This window comes from Pelmatolapia mariae, linkage group LG17, assembly GCF_036321145.2.
Source record: "Pelmatolapia mariae isolate MD_Pm_ZW linkage group LG17, Pm_UMD_F_2, whole genome shotgun sequence".
Lineage (NCBI taxonomy): Eukaryota > Metazoa > Chordata > Actinopteri > Cichliformes > Cichlidae > Pelmatolapia > Pelmatolapia mariae.
This window is the reverse complement of record NC_086242.1, coordinates 28,179,793-28,202,818: the sequence shown is the minus strand read 5'-3', so window position 1 is coordinate 28,202,818 and position 23,026 is coordinate 28,179,793. Positions and strand designations below refer to the sequence as shown.

The window sequence follows — 23,026 nt, the reverse complement described above, 5'->3', positions numbered from 1 at the left end:
CTTCTGTTTCACCTGCAAGGCTCGCATTTTATTTCCTTTATTAATCAGCTGTGATGTGTAATTAGAATACACTAGAGGGGTCGGATTTGTTTTCGTTAATTCCCAATTTGATCTCAAGTCAGCTGGGCCAGAAAATCCTATAAAGCAAAAAATGTATTCAAAAAACACACTCCCAAGTTGGCTTAAGCCCCCTCCTTCAGTGTGGTATGGCAGACCATGGATAATGCCTTTGTCAGTGAGAAGGATGTTAGACTGATGGTGATTCAGATCTCTGGTTCAGATGAAATTACCACTTCTGACAATCACTCTGATCTGTTTTTATGCAAAACAATGCTTTCTGGAGCAATCCATTGAAAGGTTCCAACATCATTCCCCGCCGTCTCTGCAGCTTTCACACTATGCCAACCCAGCAAATGGGCCAGATTGGACCTTTTAGGCAGGCTGCTTCTGGCTGTTAGCTGTTAGCCCTGTTAGCTTATTCATTTATGTAATTTACAATGAAACAGCTTCACAAAAGATAGGTCTCAAGAAGAAAGGTGTAGCTGGTGTAAATGGTGCTCATCATAAACACTTGCCTTGGCACAAATAGGATTCATGGAAAAAAAAAGATTTTCAGACAGCATTCATGTAAGTTAGAACACTTGTATGAGCAAATTTCAGGAGAGGATGAAAAGCAGATGACCCATATGCCATAAGGCTATCGCAGAGGTCTGGATTCAGATACACCATATGTCCTTTCCACTCTCAGCTGTCACAGTAAAAGCTAAAACAAAAGACCTAAAATACTTTTTAAAAGTGCTTTTACTTACTAGCATGCCAGAGAATTGAACTACCAATCTACTGATTAGTAGGTAAATACTGAGGCACAGCTGCCTGCTACAAAATCTGATTTCCAATATTAAATGGCAGTTGCACTGATGGTGCTTGTTTTGTTTTTATGTATTTTTTCATTAGAGTCATTAAGAGATAAGATAAGATAAGATAGATGGTTTCCTCTCGGAAATTCGGTTTCCAAAAGCACAGCACCGACAGAAGTTACAGAACTTGAGCAGAATATTATATATATACACACATATAAATACAGAGACATATATAAATAAAATATACGAAAGGATAAATAGAATAAATAGGAATAAGGAATAAGAATACAAGGCAAGTAGAATAAATAGGAATAAGAATACAAGGGACATTGCACATTTCAAATATTGAAGTCTATTGCACTGTTGACTATTAACAAAAAGTATTATTAGTTATAATATTGGCTATTTGCTGATTTATCAGTACCAACATTTATAATAGAAAGTGTATTTCCATTAATTTTCATTTTTAGCAATTACAAAAGAAAGTTATATAATTAAAGAAGAGATCTGACAGACATTCATCTTAGGCTACGTTCACACTACAGGCAAAAGCGCATCAAATCCAACTTTTTTGACCCTATGCGACCCATATCCGATCATGGTATGACAGTGTGAACAGCACAAATCCGATATTTTCAAATCCAACCTAGGTCACTTTCGTATGTGGTACTGAATCCGATACATATCTGATGTTTTAGAAAGCGACTGCTGTTTGAATGGTCATGTCGCATTAAATCCGTCTTTTACGTCACTGACACAAAACAGACGGCAATTATCAGCGCTTGAGAAGACAAACGAGAAAGCATGGCAGGAGAAACTGGAGACAGAGCGAGTCAATGGACAGAAACTGATGTTTTGGACTTGATTAGCATATGGGGAGACAATTCTATTCAAGATAAACTTTGAAGGGTCGTATCGTAACCGGGCTATGTTCGAGTGCATTGCCAAAGAAATGGTTGAACGAGGGCACAGGCAAATGTGGCTACAGTGTCAGAGGAAAGTGAAGAGCCTCAGAGCCAAGTTTAAAGAAGCTAAAGATATAAACAAATGAAGCAGACGTAGTTGAGTCACCTGCCCGTTTTTTGATGAGCTTGAACGTGTTTTGGGCGACAAACCCAGCTGTCAGCCAGCTGTCACCCAGCTGTGACGTCTTCTTTTGCGCATGCGGACTGCTTTGAGGGCCGTGAACCGCTGACACTAGAGCGCGTTTGCTGTCACATTTTATTTGTAGTGTGAACAACCAGACAAATTCAATCGGATTTGATCAAAAAGTCGGATTTGAGCATTAAGACCTGCAGTGTGAACGTAGCCTAACAGATGAAAGATTCCTGGTTCGATCCTGGTTTGGGTCGGAAAGGGGCACTGTTGTAAGAACTTTGCTAAATCAAAGATGCAGAGCGACCCTCTGTGATAAGCCCTTCTAAATAAGGTGGCAACTGGAGGTAGCTTCTACAAAGAAGAAACACCCTTCAACCATGTTACGAGTGTTGACGTTGCATAGTCTGTCCACTAGAGGGCACTCTGCAATATCCCCATTGCTGTGCAATGTGCCTGCTAAGTGCAAATGAGTAATCTGTGTCTTGCAACAATAGAACTTGATTATTTTTAAGCTGCATTGTCATATTATTTTAGGAAGGAGGTATAAATAACAAAACATAAAAAAATAAACAAATCTGTTTATGTTTTGTGTTACTTAAAGAAAAATTATTTTGGGCGATATATCAGATTTTTAAGTATTCAAATATATGTATTTGCATCTGTGTTAAAAATCCTGTATCGGCTGGGCTCTATTTTTTTCCAACGATCAGTGAAAGAATTTGTGTTTTTGTGTCAAAACAACCTCAAACTTTGTTGCTGCATAATCACAAGATGGACAAAGACTGATTAGTGCATCATTTCCGATGTTTTCACAGTCTGGTAGTTATGTGGCATTCACAACAATCCCACCTTCTCTTTTAAATCTAGTCACTGTCTGAGTCGCATCCTGACAACCGCTAATAAAGACACACCCTGGCGTCCCTCAGTAATAATTCCTCCTTGCACTGTGGGCCTGGCATTGGTGTGAGGAACAAGTATGAGGGTCTTCTGGGGTGGATGTGTTGCTGCTGAAATGAGCTGAGCAGAGACAAAGTTAAAACAGAGTCCAGCAGTGTGACACAGTTAGGAAATGTGCTCCCAGTTTTCCACTTTAGCTGCCAATTCAGAGGACTTGATAGTTAAGTCCAGGGGTTAGCTGGGTGAAGCGCACACTGCCTCATTATCTCTTACAGACAGACTGGCATTGACACATGAGCACACACACACACTCGCAGACACACACATATTCTGTTCAGAAGACAAAATGGAAAGTGACGCATACCAAAAATCTCTGGGGCAACCAAGGCCCTGAGGCCATTAAACTGAAAACTTATCACTCTGTGTGTGTGTGTGTGTGTGTGTGTGTGTGTGTGTGTGTGTGTGTGTGTGTGTGTGTGTGTGTGTGTGTGTAGGCATGTAATGCTTTTTAAAGTGCATTGGTGGTGAAGAGACTAAAGGCAGGGACTGTTTTTAATGGAGAACTTATTTGACAGTTTGAATTAATTTATTACAGTTCACATCTGGATGATATTGATTACATTTATAACTTTACAGAGTTTTTAAAAAAGCATTTCCCTGTGGCAGAGCCAAAAATGGAAAATACCTGTTGTTGTTCTCCTCTGGGTGCATGGTGCCACCTTAGACTGCACTGTGAAAAAGCACATTAGTACAAAAAAATGTCAACTAAGTCAACTAAGTAAAGTAGTTTGGTTTATGTGTAATCAATCTTTTTGCTCTGGAAAGTTAGCAGTTGGCTTTGCTTTATGTAGTTATGTTTGAGTTGTTATGATCAGCTACTACCTTTTAAAATTAGCATTTCAATTATTTCTTTTAGTTTTCTCATTTACTGACAATAGCAACTTCATAGAAACTAAAGCGTTACAAACACTCTCAACATATATTTACAACCAGCAGATGATGATCTGGGTCTTATCTGGGATTATTATCACTTTTTTTTACTCAGTTTGAATATGGTTGAGAAAAAACATTATGGTTTTAGATTAAGACACACAGCCAAGATGCATCTGCCAGGGCTGAAAATGAAGGACACAGGTTAAAAATTGCATTTCCTCAAGGAGCCACTTGAGGCAAAAACAAGTCGAGCAAGTCCCCGTAGATTCAGTAGCCGTGTTAAACTGCTTCTTTTAATAGCAGAAATGACCATTTTTACAGTCTGGAACAATAGCTAATTTCTGCTTCTATAATGAAGGTAGGTGGGGGGAATTTTTTAATAACAATGTTTGTGTTGTTGGTGCCTTTGAAGTTTTATTAAAATTGCGTGACAAGTTTTAAAGTCTTCCAAGAAGTTTGTGATTTGTTTTAGTACAGTGAAGTGCAGTGTGGGTATATAACTCACCACTGTTTATACTTGTGTGTGTGTGTGTGTGTGTGTGTCTTACACCCAGTGCATTGCAGTCTACCTGATTTTAATGTGACTCCTTTTGGCACCAGAAAGTCAAGATGGTCACCTGGAGGCGTCAGTGTGTGGTGTTCACACACATACAAATGACGTAGCCACATCACATGGATGGTGTCGCCACACCTTTTATATAAGATGACAAAGGGTGAAAACCATAAAAAGTTACAAAAAAAGAAAAAGAAAAATTCTAAGAGTACGGTTTGAAAGGATAACGTCAAATTCTGAAAAGACTAAATCAGAAGGAAGCACTCTGGCATAATGAGAAGAATAAAGGTAACCATGTCAAACATGCAATAAAAATGTCATTCGTGTGGTTTTGTGTGAGTGCACGTGGAAACCTGCGAGCGGACGATTAAGAAGATGATTAAGGAGACTTTATTCTCCTTCTAACTACCAGCAGTCAGAAAATGGCTTGGCTTTAAATCACAGCGGCATAAAAAAGGCTTTACTGGCCGATCACTTCTAACACTTAGGCAGGTTCTCCCTCTCTCTGTCTCTCCCCTACTCTGACTTATGCTCTCTCATTCATCCTCCTCCTTCTCCAAATCAGCAGTTCAGTGGATGCTAATGAATGGTCTAGTCTCTGTTATGTAGAATTGAAGTGTGGGTGATGGAGCAAATAGTGTTCATCCACACAGTGAATGCCACATTGGCTCCAAGTCCACAGACTGCAGTACTACTCTATTTAAGAGGCAGCTGTAAGTAAGAGCAGAAGCAAGGGGTCGTGTCAGATAGTGTTACGCCTTTCAAAAGCCATGTTTTGAATATTATATATTTGAAATCCACACACAATATTCATAAGAAGCCACAGTGATCAACGGTTGCATGGTTTATTTATCGCAAATCAAAAGAAATAGGCAAATGTTTTGACTTATCACTGTTCAGGTCAGTTTTTCAGCCACTTATTTTTAAGCCTGTCTCCTCTCACATGAGCTGTCAGTGTTTGGAAAGTCTGAAGCAGTGAATGCAGCACCTACGTCACACAACTGCCCCTGCCATGCCTTGTTGTTGGTGGATATTGCTCCATGGTGCCACTAGTGGTGCTTGAGATATGCAAACAATTTTTTTAAATAGCTTAAAATATATCAAACCCTCTATATAATTTTTACTTTAAACATATACTTTTTGAAATGTAAAAACTTGTAAACTTTATATTCTGGCCTACATATGGTTATATATGTAATAATGGCAGTCAGTTAAAGCAGTATGTGAATGAGGCGAGGTTGTATATTTCTCTGGTTTTAATGAACATTGAATACAGATAATTAGTGTAATGGCATATTTAGTCTAGTCTAGTTACATAATTATAGATCAATGTATAAAGGCGTTTATATTAATATAACTAGGGTTATATTTATTTATAGTGCAATTTGTATGTATTAGATTATATAATCAAAAGAGGAAACATATATATATTTATATATAATGATCTAAATAGTGGTAAATGTTATTTGCTTCTTCCTATTTTCAAACAGATATTTCAAACAGATATTGATTTAATCTTCCTTCCTGTCAGTAAGTTTCTCTTTACACTGCTGTTGTCTGTGTCATCCAGTAGAGCTTCAGTGTTTTGTAAAAGATAGAGGTCTTTCCCAGTACAAGTCTCACAAGATTCTGGTGGTTATCCTAATGAAGCTAGCCCAGCTTTAGACCATGTCATGTGTTGGTGTCATTACTGTGTCTGAACTTGGCGATATCTGCATCAGTGAGGCGGGGTCACTTTAACAAGCCTAACATAAAGAACGGCACTCATAAGGATCATAAAACATAATGTGGATAACTTGGTTTTGGTCTTTTAAACCTGATAATTGACTCTATATATTACAGCTCAGTAATAACATGCCAAGCTTTAATGTAGAGTCCTGCTGTTGTTCTGTGTTTTTAATTTATCTACACAGCTAATGGATGTAGTGAGAGCTGTGGTTATTGTGTCAAGTGTTCCTTGAATTCATTCAATGAAATTCTCATTGAGATTTTGATGGAGAAGATTGCAAAGGCCAGACTTTTCTCTTGACAGGGAGATTTTTTCCCTCATGGCTAATTACATTAGAAAGTTTGGGGTAAGGTACAGGGTCAGTACTGCCTGTTTCAAATAAGAGATTAGAAACTAAAATGTCTTAAAGAACAAGATGTGTGCAGGGTGTATATTTTTACGTGGACAGTGTTTAAATGTAGTCACTGTAGATTTTAGCTTTAAAGTGAAGAATCAATGGTTTCCTCACTGACATTGTAGAGTGCTGATGTAAAATGATATAAGGCCAATTCAATGATAAGGACTCACTTTGTTCTTGATACAACTTGGGGAAGGTAATTGGATTTAATAGCCTTTCAGCACTTTTTATTGAATATCCATATCTCAGTGAAATTACCCTTCTGTCTTAAGCTGTAGTCTCTCCTCTCTGTTAAAGCTGCGTTGCTTCTGCACCAGTGGGAAGACTAAATCAAAGTTCCAAATCAAACAGAACTGGAAATGGGTTGGGCATTTGTTTCAAATTACTCCTTTCCTAACACTACATATCAGTAGTGTGATATATTGATTATTAGATTCCCCTGCTGAAATGTAAACACAGGCAGAAGTCAACTGGCTGCCCTGACATAATTCCTCTGTCTTATTCTCCAGTGTTTTAGCTATGTGCTATTTACAACAACCGCTATAAGCTCGCTGAAGCTGTCATGAAACTTGACAAGTCTACCCTTTTAAAGAACATTTCACTGATAATTGTCCCGTAGTATTTGAAGGCAGATACTTAAAATACCCATATACCATCTAGATCCCTTTGTGTTAGGAGAGGGTCAGCTTCAGTCTGGTATTAAGCTCCACTACAGAGTACAACTCTGTAGGCCTGTGAAATGGGAAGAAGCATATCTGCTGTAAACTGGCTGTTAAGCTACACCTAAAAACTCATACTAATGAGGTTGTTCTCACTCCCAACCCAGGATGTGGTCAGGATCCTTTGGCTTCACATAGTGACACACTAAGAGACCCTTAAATGTCATTTTCCAGCATACAGGGCAGTCCCATAGTATAGTGCAAGTTCTGCAATGTTGTCCAACCGTGTTACAAACCATGGTAACCAGGAAAGCAGGAGAAGGTTGTGGCAGACAAAGTTTAACCTTTGACAGTTGTTGATTATTTTATATTTGTAACCCAAACCACGAGTTCCCCCCAATCAAACCACAAAAATTCTGGTTGAATGTTGCAGCACACCACCTACGTCGAAATGCGGACTTCTGTCCATCCATTTATATGCTGCCAATTTTCTGAGTCTGGGTCACAGAGACAGAACCCTATGAAAAAATGCTACGCTCTTCTAGGGGTTACTGAGATGTAATGAAGAGGACAACTCAACTTGGACCTGCCAAGAGGCTTTCTGTTCAGGTCCCTGAACTATCTCAGCTGGCTCGGCTGTGGAGGAGTAGCATCTCTGTTATGCATGTTGTTTTGCATGTTTTACCCATGTGTTATTGCTGTGGTCAATTTAACAATGTTCCTGATGACATATTAACAACCATATTGTGATTGAAGGGTTTATTTGCCCAAGTTATCCCAAGAGCTATGTTCTTGGGACTTCTTGCCCCTGGAAACTTCTTCAACAGCAAATTGGTCCCAAAGATTCGGCAAGACTAAAAATAGTACAGAATACACTTTTGAAGACCATGAGAACAAAGGACCAAGTTACCCAGCCCAGAACAGGGTTACCAGGGTCCCACCCTGGATCCAGGCCTCCTACAGGGGCATGAGGGCACAGTTGCCCCATCTTTGCCCATCCCAAAATAACTAGATTGGCTGTAGGGGATCAGTGCAGTGGATGCCTAGCAGAAGTGCAGGTCCTGGTTGTACCCAGCTGTCAAAACTCGCTAGAGGGACAAAATATGTCCCTCTGTTACTCACTTTGAAAATCCAACATCCAGTGTCTTGGGAAATGGCATGTTAAAATATGACGGGAAAGGTTTCATCCCCAAGTGCCAAAATGTGACAAACTAGGACTGAGAATTTGTTACATGTTCTCAAATTCACACCGACAAGATGATGTTCCAGTTTACTGTCTAGTGAGTGACAGAGGAAAGGGGAGAATCCAGAACATTCAGATGCTGTATGGCACTCCTGCCACAGAGCGAGTTAATTAAAAGATACTGACATTTAAACAAATCCTGGAGAGAGAAAAGGTGACAGGGGAGAGAAAGAAGAATCAAGAAAGGTTGACAGAAGAAGTAAGATGGAGAAATTGAAACTAGTTTGGGAGGGTTGTATGATGTAGCCATGCTTGTGTGGTGCCGCGAAAGCAAGCTAATGGTTCAGAAGAGTCACTGAGACGTTATAAATTAATTTCCTTACACTTCACTCACTTCATGCTGTCATACTCGAGCGCAATCACATGCACACAGAGACTTGTCCCTTGATTAGGAGTTATTTCACTCTCATAATATTCACCTGCAGTGCCAGAAGTATGGTGTAATTCATTCCTGTTCCCCCACTAATTTCCTTGAGGAAATCAAAGTGTTTGAAGATCAGACTACGCTGTGCCCTGATCATTATTGTGATCAGAGAGTGTCTAATGCAAATCTTTAAAGGATACGCCAGTGAAATGATCTGTATTATATACTATAGAAAATTTGTATACACTGAGCAATGGCTGCGTAAGTTGTACAAGGATGAGAGGAAAAGGTCATCACAGAAGGAATAGACATAAGAAGAGAGAGATACATGGTAAATTCTTTAATCACAAGCAATTCCCTTGCTCACCGCTCCCGCTCTTGTTTACCCTGCTCTTTCCTAGATTATATTAAATTCCCATTTGCCCCTTATTTTTGCCTGTGCCAAGACTTGCAAGCGGACAGCCAAAGCACCGCTCAACCCCTGTGGGTAATTCAGGATAAATAATGCATCACACTTTTGGACAGACTTCATCTCATCATCACTGAGGAAGATCCAGCTCACCTTGATATGTAGAGAAGAAAGGGATAGAAAGGCAAAGATAAGGAAAAGATACACTTTTATTTAGTTGAACTGACAGAGAGGAAAGGTGATGGGGACAGAGTTGGAGACAAAAAAGAGGACTTGACAGAGATGGTGACAGATGTCCAACATAGGCAGCAGCAGCCTTTCCAGCAGGATATCGAGGCTTTGCATTTGAATGACAGATCTTTTAGTGATCCTGTCAGCTGCCACAATTGGAGATCAGCTAGAGAATTGGCTGAAGGCAAAAAATGTTCAGCTAAAGCGCTAGTGTCTTCATAAAAAGTTAGTTTAAAAAAAAAGATTAGTGTGTTAAAAGCAACATTGAACATAGTGGTATAACACTAAGGACATTCAAGGAATTTCTATATTAAGAGGGCCTAAAAGGAACAGTTATGTCTTTTTTCAGTTAACTTCAATTTAGTTCACTTCAGTTCAGTTCAAATAATGCCACATCACAGCAAGACACTTTATATTGTAAGGTAAAGAGCCTGCATACAGGAAAAACCCCAAACACCAACAATCAAACAACCCAGAGATTAATAAAAATTAATAATTAAATGTAGAGCGCTGTGTAAGCACAAAGAGGGGCCTGAAAGCCAAAGACTCTGCCTTCTGTTCTACTTTTAAATACCCTAGCAACCACAAGTAAACCAGCAATCTGAGAGTGAAGTGTCTGTCCAGTTAATATATGTTTACTAGGGGTGCAACAATACTCGTATCGATATTGAACCGTTCATACAGTGCTTTCGGTTTGGTACGCATATGTATCGAACAATACAAAATTTTTAATTTATTTTATGTCTGTGTCGAGAGCTCAGTGGATCTGCGTTCGACTTATCCGCCTAGGCTGCACTGTCGAGCGCAGATCCACTGAGCGCAGCGCAAGCTAGCAAGACAGAAGCTAAGCTCGTTGCAACATGGCAAATTGAACCTCCCCCACCCTAATTCTACGGAGCCCCGCAGGGGACATGGGAGAAAAAAAAATTAAGACGGACCTTTTGCGAGATCTCACAAAAGTAACTCGGGATCTCGCAAAAGTTTTGCGAGATCCCGAGTTTGGTTTGCGAGATCCCGAGTTTGGTTTGCGAGATCTCGCAAAAGTTTTGCGAGATCTCGCAAAAGTTCATCGTAATTTTTTTTTTCTCCCATGTCCCTTGCGGGGCTCCGTAGAATTCAGATCTGGCGTTTGGAACTATTTTGGTCTTCATGTGAAGTATGAGCCTGAAGGTAAGCGCGTCATGGACAAAAGTAAAACAGTATGTCGGATGTGCCACGCAATGCTCAATTACATTGGTGGGAACTAGTGCGTTAGCTCAGTTTGCTCGTTAATGCGTTGACGCCGTCCAGCCCCACACACGGGGCAATCCGCGGTAGCTCGTTAACGGAGATTTGCCGTATTGTGGCGTTAACGTCATTTCAACGAGATTAACGCTGACAGCACTAGTGGGAACACAACGAATATGACTGCACATTTACTCCGACATCATCCTAGTGCAAAGACAAGTGGAAGCAGACAAAAACAACAAGCACGCATGCTACAAACTTTACCCGAGTCATTTAGACAGCCGTTAGCACATGATTCTCCTTATGGAGAACTGATATGTTTAATATGCTGCTGAGAATATAGCCCAGAAGAAGTTTATAGTATAGCTTTTATTTTGGAAAGAGCCATTTCTCTGTAATAAACTCTTTTTCCAAAGATGAGGGATTTCTCGATCAGATAGATTTATTTTTTTTATTACTTTGTTGTTTCAGCAACATTAAATTTAAAAACTGTACTTTTGAGTTAAAATATATATTTGTAATTTTAATAAATGACTAATTGAAAAGGCATGAACATTTTTTTGTATCGAAAAAATATCGAACCATGACACCAAAGTATCGAACCGAACCGTGAATTTTGTGTATCATTGCACCCCTAATGTTTACCCAACTAAAAATACTTGGTTCATGTTGAGATTGGCAGCATTGGTTGGACTTGTTAACCTGAAAGCATGTTGCCATGTGTTGAAGACTTGAAGCTTGGTTCTGAGAATATAAAGTCATTGGGAAAGTGTTTACTGACAATTAGGATACTTTCCAGACCCAGAGGCTACATCTATTGCTTATATAAAGTCTGCTCCACGTTAATCTCACTATCTAAGCACTTAATTGTCCATAAGCACATTTGACCAGAAGAAGAAAAAGGGGTTTTTTTGTCCTTTGACTTTGATTCAGTTTTTCAGTCTCAACGGAGACCTTACCAAAGCAGCAATCAGTAATTTAAGCCCCCATGAAAAGGTTCAAGTTTTTCTTTTGTCCCAGTGACTCTGAGAAGCAGGTCTATACTTTTATTACAATTAAACTTAACTACTGCAGCACATTGCACTCTACTCTCCCCCCAGAAGCTTTTAAAACAATTGCAGCTTACAAAGTACTTCTGGCAGACTGTAACTGGAGCAAGTGGAGTGCTCACATCACTGCTGTTTTAAAGTCCCTGAACTGGCTCCTGATGTGTTTGAGGATAGATATTTAAGATCCTGGGAATATGGATGTCTTCTTAAAGAAGCAATTAAATTGGTTGATATGCTGCAAAAAAGACACCTGACCTGTGTAGTGCCCTCGGAGTCTTTGCTGCTCACTCTAGCAAAGATGGAAGACTGTGATGGATTCGACTTTGGCAGTTTTGGACCCAAAGTGCCTTAAAAAAATTCTCCTATTTATAGGTTATTCTCCATAACCCTGAAACCTGCGTATCTCTGTTCAGTTATAAATTATTATATCCATCCATCCATCCATTTTCTTCCGCTTATCCTCATCAGGGTCGCAGGAGGGGCTGGAGCCTATCCCGGCTGCCATAGAAAGGCCATGGTCAGGTGGCAGATTTAGGACTTCTTGCTCTTCTTTTTTTATAAGTATCTTGAAAAATATTATTCCTTCTAGGCTGGACAACTGCAGTTCATTGTTGTAATTTAGATTGTTGAAAAGTTCTTTAAAAAGCTGTAGAGTTGATCCAGTATGCTGCAGAGAAAGTATTCTTCCTGTTAAAAGGGTGTTTTTCCTTCCCATTGTCATCAAGTTCTTCCTAATAGGGAGTTGATTGACTGTTGAAGTTTTCTCTCCATTAGTGTAGGGTTTTTACCTAACAGTATAAAGCATCTCGAGGTAACAGTTGTTATATTAATGAAAGTGAATTGAAATTGAATTGGATTGAAAAGTTGTTGCTGCCTCTGCCCTTATTACTTCAGTTTGGTATTATCATTGTTGAGCTCCCAGCGGCAGCCCATGTCCCAAGCATTTTTTTTCAGCAGTTCAATGAGGTTAGCTCTTTTGTTTAATGGGAGCATTTAGTGGAACCAATTTGGGGTTTTGTTAGTAGGATTAAGACCGAGGAAGTCATCTTTCTGAGCCAGAAGCACAAAAAGTGTGTTGAACTGTTGAGTCAATTACAAGAAAGGGGGATTGGAGAGGAGGGAAAAAAAGACTAAAATAATGAAAAAGTATAAAGCATTGTTTTCAATTGTGTGTTTTCCAATGCGTCGGTGTGTGAGGCAGGGGAGCCGAGCTTTGCTGTGTTCGCTGTGTACAATAACACCAGAATCTGCTCTCATCCCCGGTATGACTGCCTGTGGAACAAACATCTTCAAAGGGAAACACGATTGTTTACTGTCAGTCTGAGGACCAGCATGGGGTGAGAAGACATGAATGGGGTCCACAGAGAAGGAGGAGATGATGTGGGGGTGAGATAATGGAGGAGGAAATGAAGAAGATGGGAACGGCAGAGCGTGGAAAAACAGAACCACGGCTCCAAGGAGGAAAGATGAGTGAAGGATGCAAGAGTTGCTCCAAATGTGAGATGCCTGCAAGTGTATACTTAACATTTTTGAATAACATCATCTATCATTTTCAGAACAACTTTTTCCTAGTTAAATAAAAAAAAGTTGAGAATTAGGTGAAATTGGAGGTTTTGCTCTGAGTGGAGTTTTGCCTTCAAGGGTCACTAGTTTTTTCTTTCCTTTCTTAATGCCCGTAGAGCAATGATGTCTCAAGATATTAACACTCGTCTCCAGAAAATTAGAAAAGAGAGAAGGCAGATGTCAGAATTGAATACATCTGTGCATCTCTTTTAATTTGCATTTTTATCACTATAATCTTGAATATCAGCTACTTGTATTCATGACGCCTCGTTGGTTGATGACACTGTCACTGAATACCAATAAGGAAGATGTGTTAAGACAAACAAACACTAGATTATTTTATGAAGGTGGAGAGAAGCACTGCTTTAACAGCTGATCCAGCAAATACTCTTCAGAAGTTTTTTATATAGTACAAAACAACTACTCAACCTTTCACATTACAGTCTATGAATTTCTGTATATGTTTTTGAAGTATGGGTGCTATGTGTGTTGCACGCTCAGTCTCTGGGTGATCAGTTTACCAGTTGGCCACTGCAGCTAGCGTGACTACTGTGAATAAAAGTGCTTAGGAATTCTTAAAATCTCATAATAGCAATATTTACCATTTAAGAGGTTGAAAACTGTTAGTACTTCAATTCGGTTTGGTTCTGAAGTTATTTAGTCATGTCACTATGAGAATTCTTAGACAGCTCTGTTTTTCATCCCTCTACAAATTAGATTGTGCAGTGTTACTGCATTATTAAACTGTAGATATATAGTTTGATTAGATTTGATATATAAAATAATGCTGATTGAATTCCTGAAAGGACGATGAAGCAGAGGATGATTGAAATTGGAAATAGAAATGATTTGGTACAGATATTCTTGGTTGGAAATAAGTCCCCGCTTTACCCAGATCATGGGATTTGACTACCTTAATTGCAACAACCTGTAGCATGCAATGTGGTGGTAGCAAAACCTCCAAATCTGAAGCCAGAAACCAGTGGCATGCTCCTCTGTGGTTGAAGGAAATGCTACCCTAGCTAAAGATTTAACTCTCTGGGGATCTTGACGCAACATGGAGCATGAGCTCAACTGGCGAATCGTACGTGGTCAGCTTAACCGTTGTGCTGAACCAGTTGGATTATGTGCCAACCGTCACATATGGCCACAAAAATGAGGTCAATGATACAACCAAAATGAGCTTCCTCCGTAGGGTGGCTCGGTTTAATCTCAGAGGTGTGGAGAGGAGCTCGGGCATGCAGAGGGAGCACAGAGTGGGACGCCTGCTACTTTAATGCTGAGAAACAATGGAATATTGTTTTAGACAATAACTGTGCTTTTTTCTTTACACTTTAATAAACAAACTTAGGCAATGCTAAACCAAATGCTTATTTTGCACCTCAGTATTCTATTTGAGCTGACAGCAGGGTGTTTACTTGCACAGAGTGTATTTATGATGTTCATTTTCATTGAAAGTTTGGCTTGAAATTTTATTTCTATGGTTTTAAAAGTGTTTTGTTTTTTTGAGAGAGAGTTTTCAAATGGCTTTATGCTGTCAGTGACTTTTAGTGAGGTGACTGAGCACAACAAAGCGGAGGTTCATGGAGCTTTTATGCCAGCAAGGCAGCTTAGTCATCACGACTGTTGATTCTGTAAGGGTCAGAAGGTATGTGACGCACTGGGAGGTCATAAATTCTTTCTGCTGGTTGTGGCACCTGATGGCTGGTCACTATGGTAACATCAGCACTAAATTAAACTGAAGCAAGTCGATTTAATTAAAAAAAAATTGAATAATAAAATGTGCTGTAAGAAGACTGCAGACAAACCTTACTACTGATGCAGAAACACATCTGTGGGCTGAGGCCAAAGCCCAGTAGCTCAGATGCTGTCAAAACCCACTAACTCATCAACTGTTTTCTGATCCCATACAGAGCTTGCACTAATGCTGTTAGCACTTACAGGACACAGCCTCAAACTAGTCCAGTGTTGACAAGCAGGGCAAGAAAGGATTTGGTCCTTCAGCCATGTGTGTATTGTGTTGTGGCTTTTAGGCCATGCTTCATCCATTTCTACTCATTCAGCTGAGAATGAGTGCTTTACAATGAAATCTTTTCTGCCTTTACACCTTTCTACCATGAGGAGATAGACCAGATGCCTGATAGGAGATAGAAAGCGTCTAAGTTGTTTTTGCCTGACCTGCCTTTTCAGAGCAGGGCAGAAGGAGGAAAAAGGAGGAGATGAGCAGAGACACTAAAGTCGGTGTGCCTGCGGGTAAAGTGAAATCCAGTCAAAAGTAGAAATTCAGAGTTTGGATTATATATACATATATATATATATATATATATATATATATATATATATATATATATATATATATATATATATATATATATATATATATAATAAAAGCAAGAAAGAGCTGCACCTACAATATAATAATAATAATAACTAGAATTATTCAGAGAGTACAAAGTTCTGCCAAGGCGGCTCAGTCTCTGGGCAGTATTTACTTTTAAGGGAATAGTATAGTAGGAGTGGGCTAACCTGTAAATAACTGAACATGAATAACGTACATATATAATATTATATAATCTAATACTACCGTATATTGCTAATTAACTGGGCACCTCATTCTCTTTCCCTTTGCAATATTTTCTTTGAAGATAAAGCATTTTGGGGGTCAACTTAAAAGAAATGCAGATGTGAAATCAAAAGTGAGGTCAGAGGTCATGTGACATGATTTTTGGAGGCAAAAGAATCCCCCTATATCATTCCCTGTATTCCTAATGCAATAGCAGTAAGAAACATAGTTTTAAATAGCTTCTCACTTTGACCTTTGACCTTAGATCAGTCTATTAACCTAAAAGGAGAGGTCAGAGGTCAAATGTGATGTGATATTTTAAATCTTTATACAGTACTGTCTACATGTTGACAACACACACCACATTTGTAAGAATCATAGTTGCTTTTTGTCAGTTTTCCACCAATAAATCTTGAAGACCTCGGGGGATGTAAGCCACATTTTACTAGATTGTTAACATGACCTCAAGTCTACACCCTTGAAAAAAGTAATGAGAAATTATTCAGAAACTTTCCAGCTAGTGAGTACTATGTGTCATTTTTGTGTCATTTTTGTCATTTATGTGTGATTTTTCTTATTTTTGACATAAAAAGTTTAAACGGAAACTTCAATCTTTACCTAAACCTTTATTTTTTTTTAAATGAAAGAAATACAACATGTAACCGACGCGTTTCTTTTTTAAAAACTGATATAGCTGGGCAACATGTTCAGGATGTCAGCCTTACTCTGTGACAGCTGGGATGGGCTCCCTGAATTGGATCAAAGATAGATGGATGAAAGCAAGTCCACTGAGTCCAAGAGTAATAATTCCACATTTACAGTACATCAGTAGAAACATAGTCTCACGGGTGAAAGCCCGTTCATTTCTTTATAGCTCTGCTCTTCCTTATGTAGACTCTGTGACTCTGCATTTTTTTCCACTACAGGATGATTCAGTTTCAGTATTTTTCCTCCCCACTTAAGTTGCAAACCATCACAACAATGTGATTGGTCAGTTGCAATGATGGCCCCACAACAACATCATGATCTCTTAACATAGTGATCTCAGATATCATCATGTGGCCCAGTACATCCATGTAAGAGTGAATCACCAGCTGACCTACACACCTGTGTTCTGGGCTTGTTGTATCTGAGACAGGAAATATTCTAAGAGTGATTCTGGGTCCAGTCGGAATCCAACACTGGGCTCAGTCTTATCTGGTAAAATCCCCTGGTGGCTCGTGGTGAGTGATGGGGTTTGCATTGCCTTATACCCAGAAACATGTATTGGTTTCTGGGTAAACACCTGCAGAAACCCAATCAGAGGAAGCCTAAGGAGAAAGATGTCACACTAGATGAAGTCGATTAGAAAATGCAACGCAGCAAAGAGTTTTTTAATTTTTCTTTAAAACCAAATGTCAACACAAAAATGCCGCTGATAACACTCTGAGAATCACAGCTACATTTATTTGTCTTTCTTTGTCTCCTCACCCTCGCAGAGCCAGGCCATGCGTATCGTTCGGACAGTCGGGCAGGCGTTTGAAGTTTGTCACAAACTGAGTCTGCAGCACACGCAGCAGAACACAGATGGACAGGACGACCACCACAGCGACAAGAACAGCAATGACTCCTCCGTCACAGGTAGACACGAACACCATTCCATTTTTTATTCTATAAAAGCACTTCTGCTGTGGCCTCAAGTCTGTTAAAAAGTGCTTACTGCAAGTTCAGTTGTGCATACTGTGATCAATTTGGAGAATGGTGGAGCTGCAGCGGCGCTAAAGACTGCAAGGTGAAAGTTCCATGTGAGTTTTCAATTTGAATTGAACTCATTAAGAGACAAAAAGTAGACGTGAGCTCGCTGAGGAGAGGTCAGGAGCAAATGCAACGAATGATTGAGTGACTTTTTGTCTCAGGGTAATTCATTTGTTGTTTTACCTTCAGCAGGCGTTGTTAGTGAACGCTGACAGGCAAGTTCATACAGAGACAGTCTAAGATTGTTTTTCTGCGAGATGCCAGAAATGTTATTTTGCCATGTAAAGCGCCCACTTAGATAAAACGCACTGTGATTTTAAGACGAGTAAATACAGCTGTTTACGAGGTTTACTTTCAGATGAGAACTGTGCAGGGAGTGAGCGGATAGATAGACGTGTGTGGGTTGATGTAATGTAGTGCTTCAGAGGCATGTGCTGTGATTGTGCTGTGAAGGAGACTTGAGGCTTGTTTGGCTGTGGCAGTAAAACCATTGTCGGTGTGTCTAAAATTAAAAGCAGACCTTGACAGCAGACTTTCTGGACCATTTTCATGTGCCAACAAAGGGCACATCGCTGATAGAAACAGCCAGGCTTGTGCTACCGATAGACTGATAGACCTTGTCTTTTTTTTTTAGACGCCCATAACAAAACATTGTTAAATTGAGTGCCTACATTGTGGGTGGATTCAGTGTTGCTCTTTCATATTAGCTGGAGGTTGTCCAGGTGGCTGAGTGAATAAGACTCATACTTGCAATTTCCATCCTGTGTAATTTCCCCCTGCCTCGCTTATTTCCAATCACCTCTCTGCTACTGCATTCGTAGAAATGCAGAAATTATCCCCAAGATAATTTATGGTTACAGTTGATATGAACATCATTCAAAATGGCATGTTTATGCCTTTTTACTGCAAAAGCTTTTTTTTTTTTTTTGCTGTTCCATCCTCATTATGCAGCAAGACTCTCTTCACCTTTGTCTTTCCTCTCAAGGAAAAATGTTCTCTGTTTGGATGCTGCACTGTTGCCATAACACTGTAGCATCCAAACAGACTGATGTCTGTTGGTTTTTGCCCGCTCTGCTCCTTGGTTCACCACCATGAGACTAATTTACGACGTAACAAATTCATTATTTTTATCTTCTGATAAAATCTAAACTGATGCCTCCTATTTTAACATAAATCTGTTGTATAAACTAAATCCGATATAAGTTTAGCAGCTATTCTCCTCAAGGTGGCCTCGTTGCCAGCCTCTGGTCTATTTGTCCCCATCAGCTTCAATGTGTAACATACGTGACGTGGACTACAGTAGAGATATCAAGGTCCTTTGATGTCTAAAATAGAAGCCGTGGCACCACTGGCAACTGAGAATATTAAGAATAGTAACTGAAGGAATGTTGTAGAAGTTTGTTAGTGTCTATCCGTAACAAAACGTAAAAGCAAAACTGGAAGACATGAAACTGATTTAAAATATTAATATAATACAATTATAATTATAAAATAAGTATTTACTAATAGTCCTTAAGCACAAATCTGTGTGTAACCTACGCGTATGAACATTCATCATCATCATCATTCATCAGGCATTTATAATATTTGTATCTGAATTTGTCTGTACAAACAAATTTAAGTGTCTCTGACAAGCAAATGAAGTATTATTATCCTTATTATTGTTATTAATGCTAAAAATTACAGTTGAATTTTAAATGATAAAAGAATTATTACATTTAATATAAAGAAAACAGAATATTCAATTGAAAGGTGTAGGCTTTTAATTTGAACCTGTGTTCTTTATCGTCTCTTAAATTATCGTATCTTTCATTAAAAATGACATATCCTTGCTGGATGCAACAGGCTAATTTCGTCACATTATTCCAGTCTGCCCTGAGTTTCTGATCTCTTTTGATGTCCAAATTTTTTTCCTTTATTTGAGCCACGGTGGGTGTCTCAGAGGAAACCATATTCAAAACTCCTATCATTTCAGCCAGTTCAATTCAATTCAGTTTTATTTATACAGCGCCAAATCACAAAAGCAGCCGCCTCAAGGTGGTTTATTTTGTAAGGTAGACCAATAATACAATAATACATGCAGAGAAAGACCCAACAATCATATGACCCCCTATGACCAAGCACTTTGGCGACAGTGGGAAGGAAAAACTCCCTGTTAACAGGAAGAAACCTCCGGCAGAACCAGGCTCAGGGAGGGGCGGGGCCATCTGCCACGAACGGTTGGGGTGAGAGAAGGAAGACAGATGAAAGACATGCTGTGGAAGAGAGCCAGAGATTAATTACAAGTAATGAGTCAATGCAAAGAGGTCTATTAACACATAGTGAGTGAGAAAGCCAGCTGGACTTTTTGCTGCTTTCTTGCCTTAGAAGTACAGTAGCATCACCACTTTCTCTGTGAAGAGTATGGTGATTATACGAGACTGTTGGTTCAGAACTGTTCTCGTTTATTAACAAATGTAGGAACAAAATAGGCCGGTCACATTTTATTAATTGGACAGTAGTATAGCATACGTGCTTATTTTTCCACTGTGTAAGAATGTACATATTAGTAAATGAAGACCATTGGGGTTATACCATATTAGTTGTGTTTGGGCTCATTGTCATGCTGAAAAATGGAGATGTTGCCAATCGGATGCTTTTCAGATATTAATAAAATTAATAAAAGCATCCATTGAGTTGATACCCAGGTTATCGGCTTTTCTAACTCGTCTAATGTTGTGTTGTCAGTTTCAGTTTTAACCTTGAGATAGGAAAGAGTCCCAGGAAGAACCAGTGAGAGTCCATTAGCCCTTGTTCTATCAGATTGTAATCCTAAAAAGCATGTTTTTAATGCCCTGAGCAAAGTAGTATCCTAGGCCTTGAAATTGAAACAAAAGAAAAATGTGAAAGAAGTGTCATCAGTTCCATTGTGGAAGTCCTAAAAGTAAAGCAAAATCTGAAGGGCTGTCAGCACATTCCCCAGTGCCCACAAACACCTACACACTCCACACAGTCATGTGTCCTCAGACTGCACTAACAGGTTGTGCTGGAGACGCACTGCACGTACACAGCTGTAGATGCACTGTAGATGAGATTCCTGCCTGTATTGTGCCCAAACTGGCAAGAAGGAGAATGGTATGCTAGAGTGAATATCATGGATGAGTCAACACAGAGAAACGGCACAACAACACTGGTGGGCTGAGCTACTTTTATCCGCTGCCTGATGTCTGGACGGCTTGGGTTGTGTGGCAGCCCGGGGACACATGGCTCTCAGTGGGGTCCTGAGAGGACAAGACAAGGAGTCATCAAATGCAGCTCTTTTACACCATTGTTCCAGATATTACAGCGGCCAGCTGCTGGTCGTCCTCCCTGCCCTGATCTACACCGGGCAGGGATATGTTATCTGCAGATTCCCCTCCAGCCCTCCAAAGACGAGCTCGTTTTCACATGCTGATGAGCCCGGAGATCACCCACACGCTCTAACTGTGCATCGCACACACATTGTAAAGAGGACCTCACATGCATACAAGGAGAGGTCTGTACACACGCACTCACTGTCACGGTGTGTTAAATAACACAAGCGCCGTCACGCACAGCCAATGTGCTTATCTGAAGAACTAATTATCATGGCAATGAGAGGAGAGGGGAGGAAAAAAAGGGGGAGATAGTGTGCTGGAGGAAGGCATGTCTAGTTGAGATGAGGAAGAGGAAATGATGTTAGAGGGGAAAATAAACTCAGGAGGAGGATGAAAGGAAGAAGAAAGACCAAATGTAGATTAGAAAAGAGGAGAGGGGATGGAGAACTGGGTTGAACAGCAGGGAGTCACAAGAAGGAAGAAAAGGAAGAGAAGAAAGTGTGCAGCAATGTTTCTGTACTGTTTCAGAGGAGTTGTCCAACCCAGATTGAGTAATATAAACAACAAAGAACTTTGTAAAGTCAGCTTCCAACCTTGGAACTGGATCTAACGAAGCCCACTGAATGATAACAAATGCCGGTGTCATTACAGTTCAATTTAGCATGAGTTATAACAGAGCCACAGGCATGAATAGCCATTCAGCAGTAACTAGATAGTCAGTGAATGCTAAGTATACTGGGTAAAAAGCCCACGGGCTATATGATAACTTTTTTAGCTACAGTTTAAAAGCACACAAAACAAAAGTTATCTTGATTCAGTCAGTGTGATTTTTGACTATTTTATTCATGGAGTGACAAAAAGCAACACAGCTGCACCTGCTTCCAGTTCATTTATACCTGTTTAACCCTTTGAGCTTTTTTCAACTAAGAAACAGTAAAAGCTCAGAGTAATTTTGGTCATTTTAAGAGTGAATTGAAGCGCTAGTGATTCCACAGTTTTCTTCCCCTTCTCTTTCAATTCACACTCACTTATAAAGTAATGAACCACTGCAGCTGCTGCTGCTGCTACTTTGGTTTTAAAAGATTTAGAATATTCCAGTAGCTTAAACAAGGTAAATTACTAAATCTGATTACATTTTTATAACTTTTCCCCCCCCCCGTTCCCTGTACTAATCAGAAAAATATTTACTGCATATAAGTTTCCATGCAGATGAGTCTAATTAATGGTTACCCACAGTGCACTTATGTTGTCTCCTGGCTTCCCTCAGCGTTTTGGAGACAAGGAAGGGTTCAGTTCCCCCTTCCCTCAGGTCAGCCCTGCCCTTCCCTTACTTGGACTCCTGTCGAGGCACTGGAGACCTCTGCCACCTGGGCCTCTTGTCACCACCGTCTGCACCCACAGTGGACTTGGGTGGGCACTGAGGCTGAAGGCAGCTGGCGGCTGACTTTCTTATATGAGCCGTGGTTTGAGCCTAAAGCTTAATTTGGACTTCTGCAGTGAATCTGTGTAGAGCCTGCAGTGTAACATGCACAGGTGGCTAATTTTACATATCACTTTTCATTTGAATTATAAACTTCGGGGAAATCTACTTTGCTAAACCTTTCTAAAGTGCTTGAAATAATAGTTATGCCATATTCTAACATCATACCAGGGTCACACATGCCAAGAGGAAGTGTTGCTGTATGTAATCATTTATCCGAGACGTATAACGCTTGCTCTCTTTAGTCATTTGTAAATGGCTCCCACCCAGGCCCATGTATGCACCATTTCTCAATTTGCAACAGTCTCCCCGCAAAGGAGCTTAGCTCTTTTCTTTTCTCAGTGTAATTAACAATAACAAAGTCATCTGGAAAGAGTTGAGGCTGAACTGGGAAGCAAAGACAACAGGGGGAAATTATGTCAGTAGCAGAGAGCACGGGTAAACACCGGGCAGCAGAGCTTTGCCAGTTGAGTAGAAAGGGTGAGTATTACGAGGTGTAATGGAGGAAAAGGTGAGAGTAGTACTGGCAGCAGGTTTTGAATGGTAAGTTTTGGGGATGACAAGCTGTGCTTCTTGCAAACTCTTGGAGATGAGGTTTGAGTGGAGGGGGAGGAGAGGATTAATAGCTGGGTGCACAAGAGGGGAAAACGAGCTGAGAGAAGTGACACCCTGTGTGGTCTTCTGCTGCTGGAGCCCATCTGC

General features: G+C 39.9%; 1 protein-coding gene across 2 annotated transcripts in view; it reads left to right on the top strand.

Moving 5' to 3' along the window:
• Positions 1 to 23,026, top strand: part of nos1apa (nitric oxide synthase 1 (neuronal) adaptor protein a) — a 191,917-nt gene that overhangs the window by 120,257 nt on the left and 48,634 nt on the right. For both annotated transcript variants that reach the window (XM_063500435.1, XM_063500434.1), the window contains exon 6: positions 17,254 to 17,395. In XM_063500435.1, coding sequence (XP_063356505.1) covers positions 17,254 to 17,395 — 142 coding nt within the window. The remainder of the gene's footprint in view (positions 1 to 17,253; positions 17,396 to 23,026) is intronic.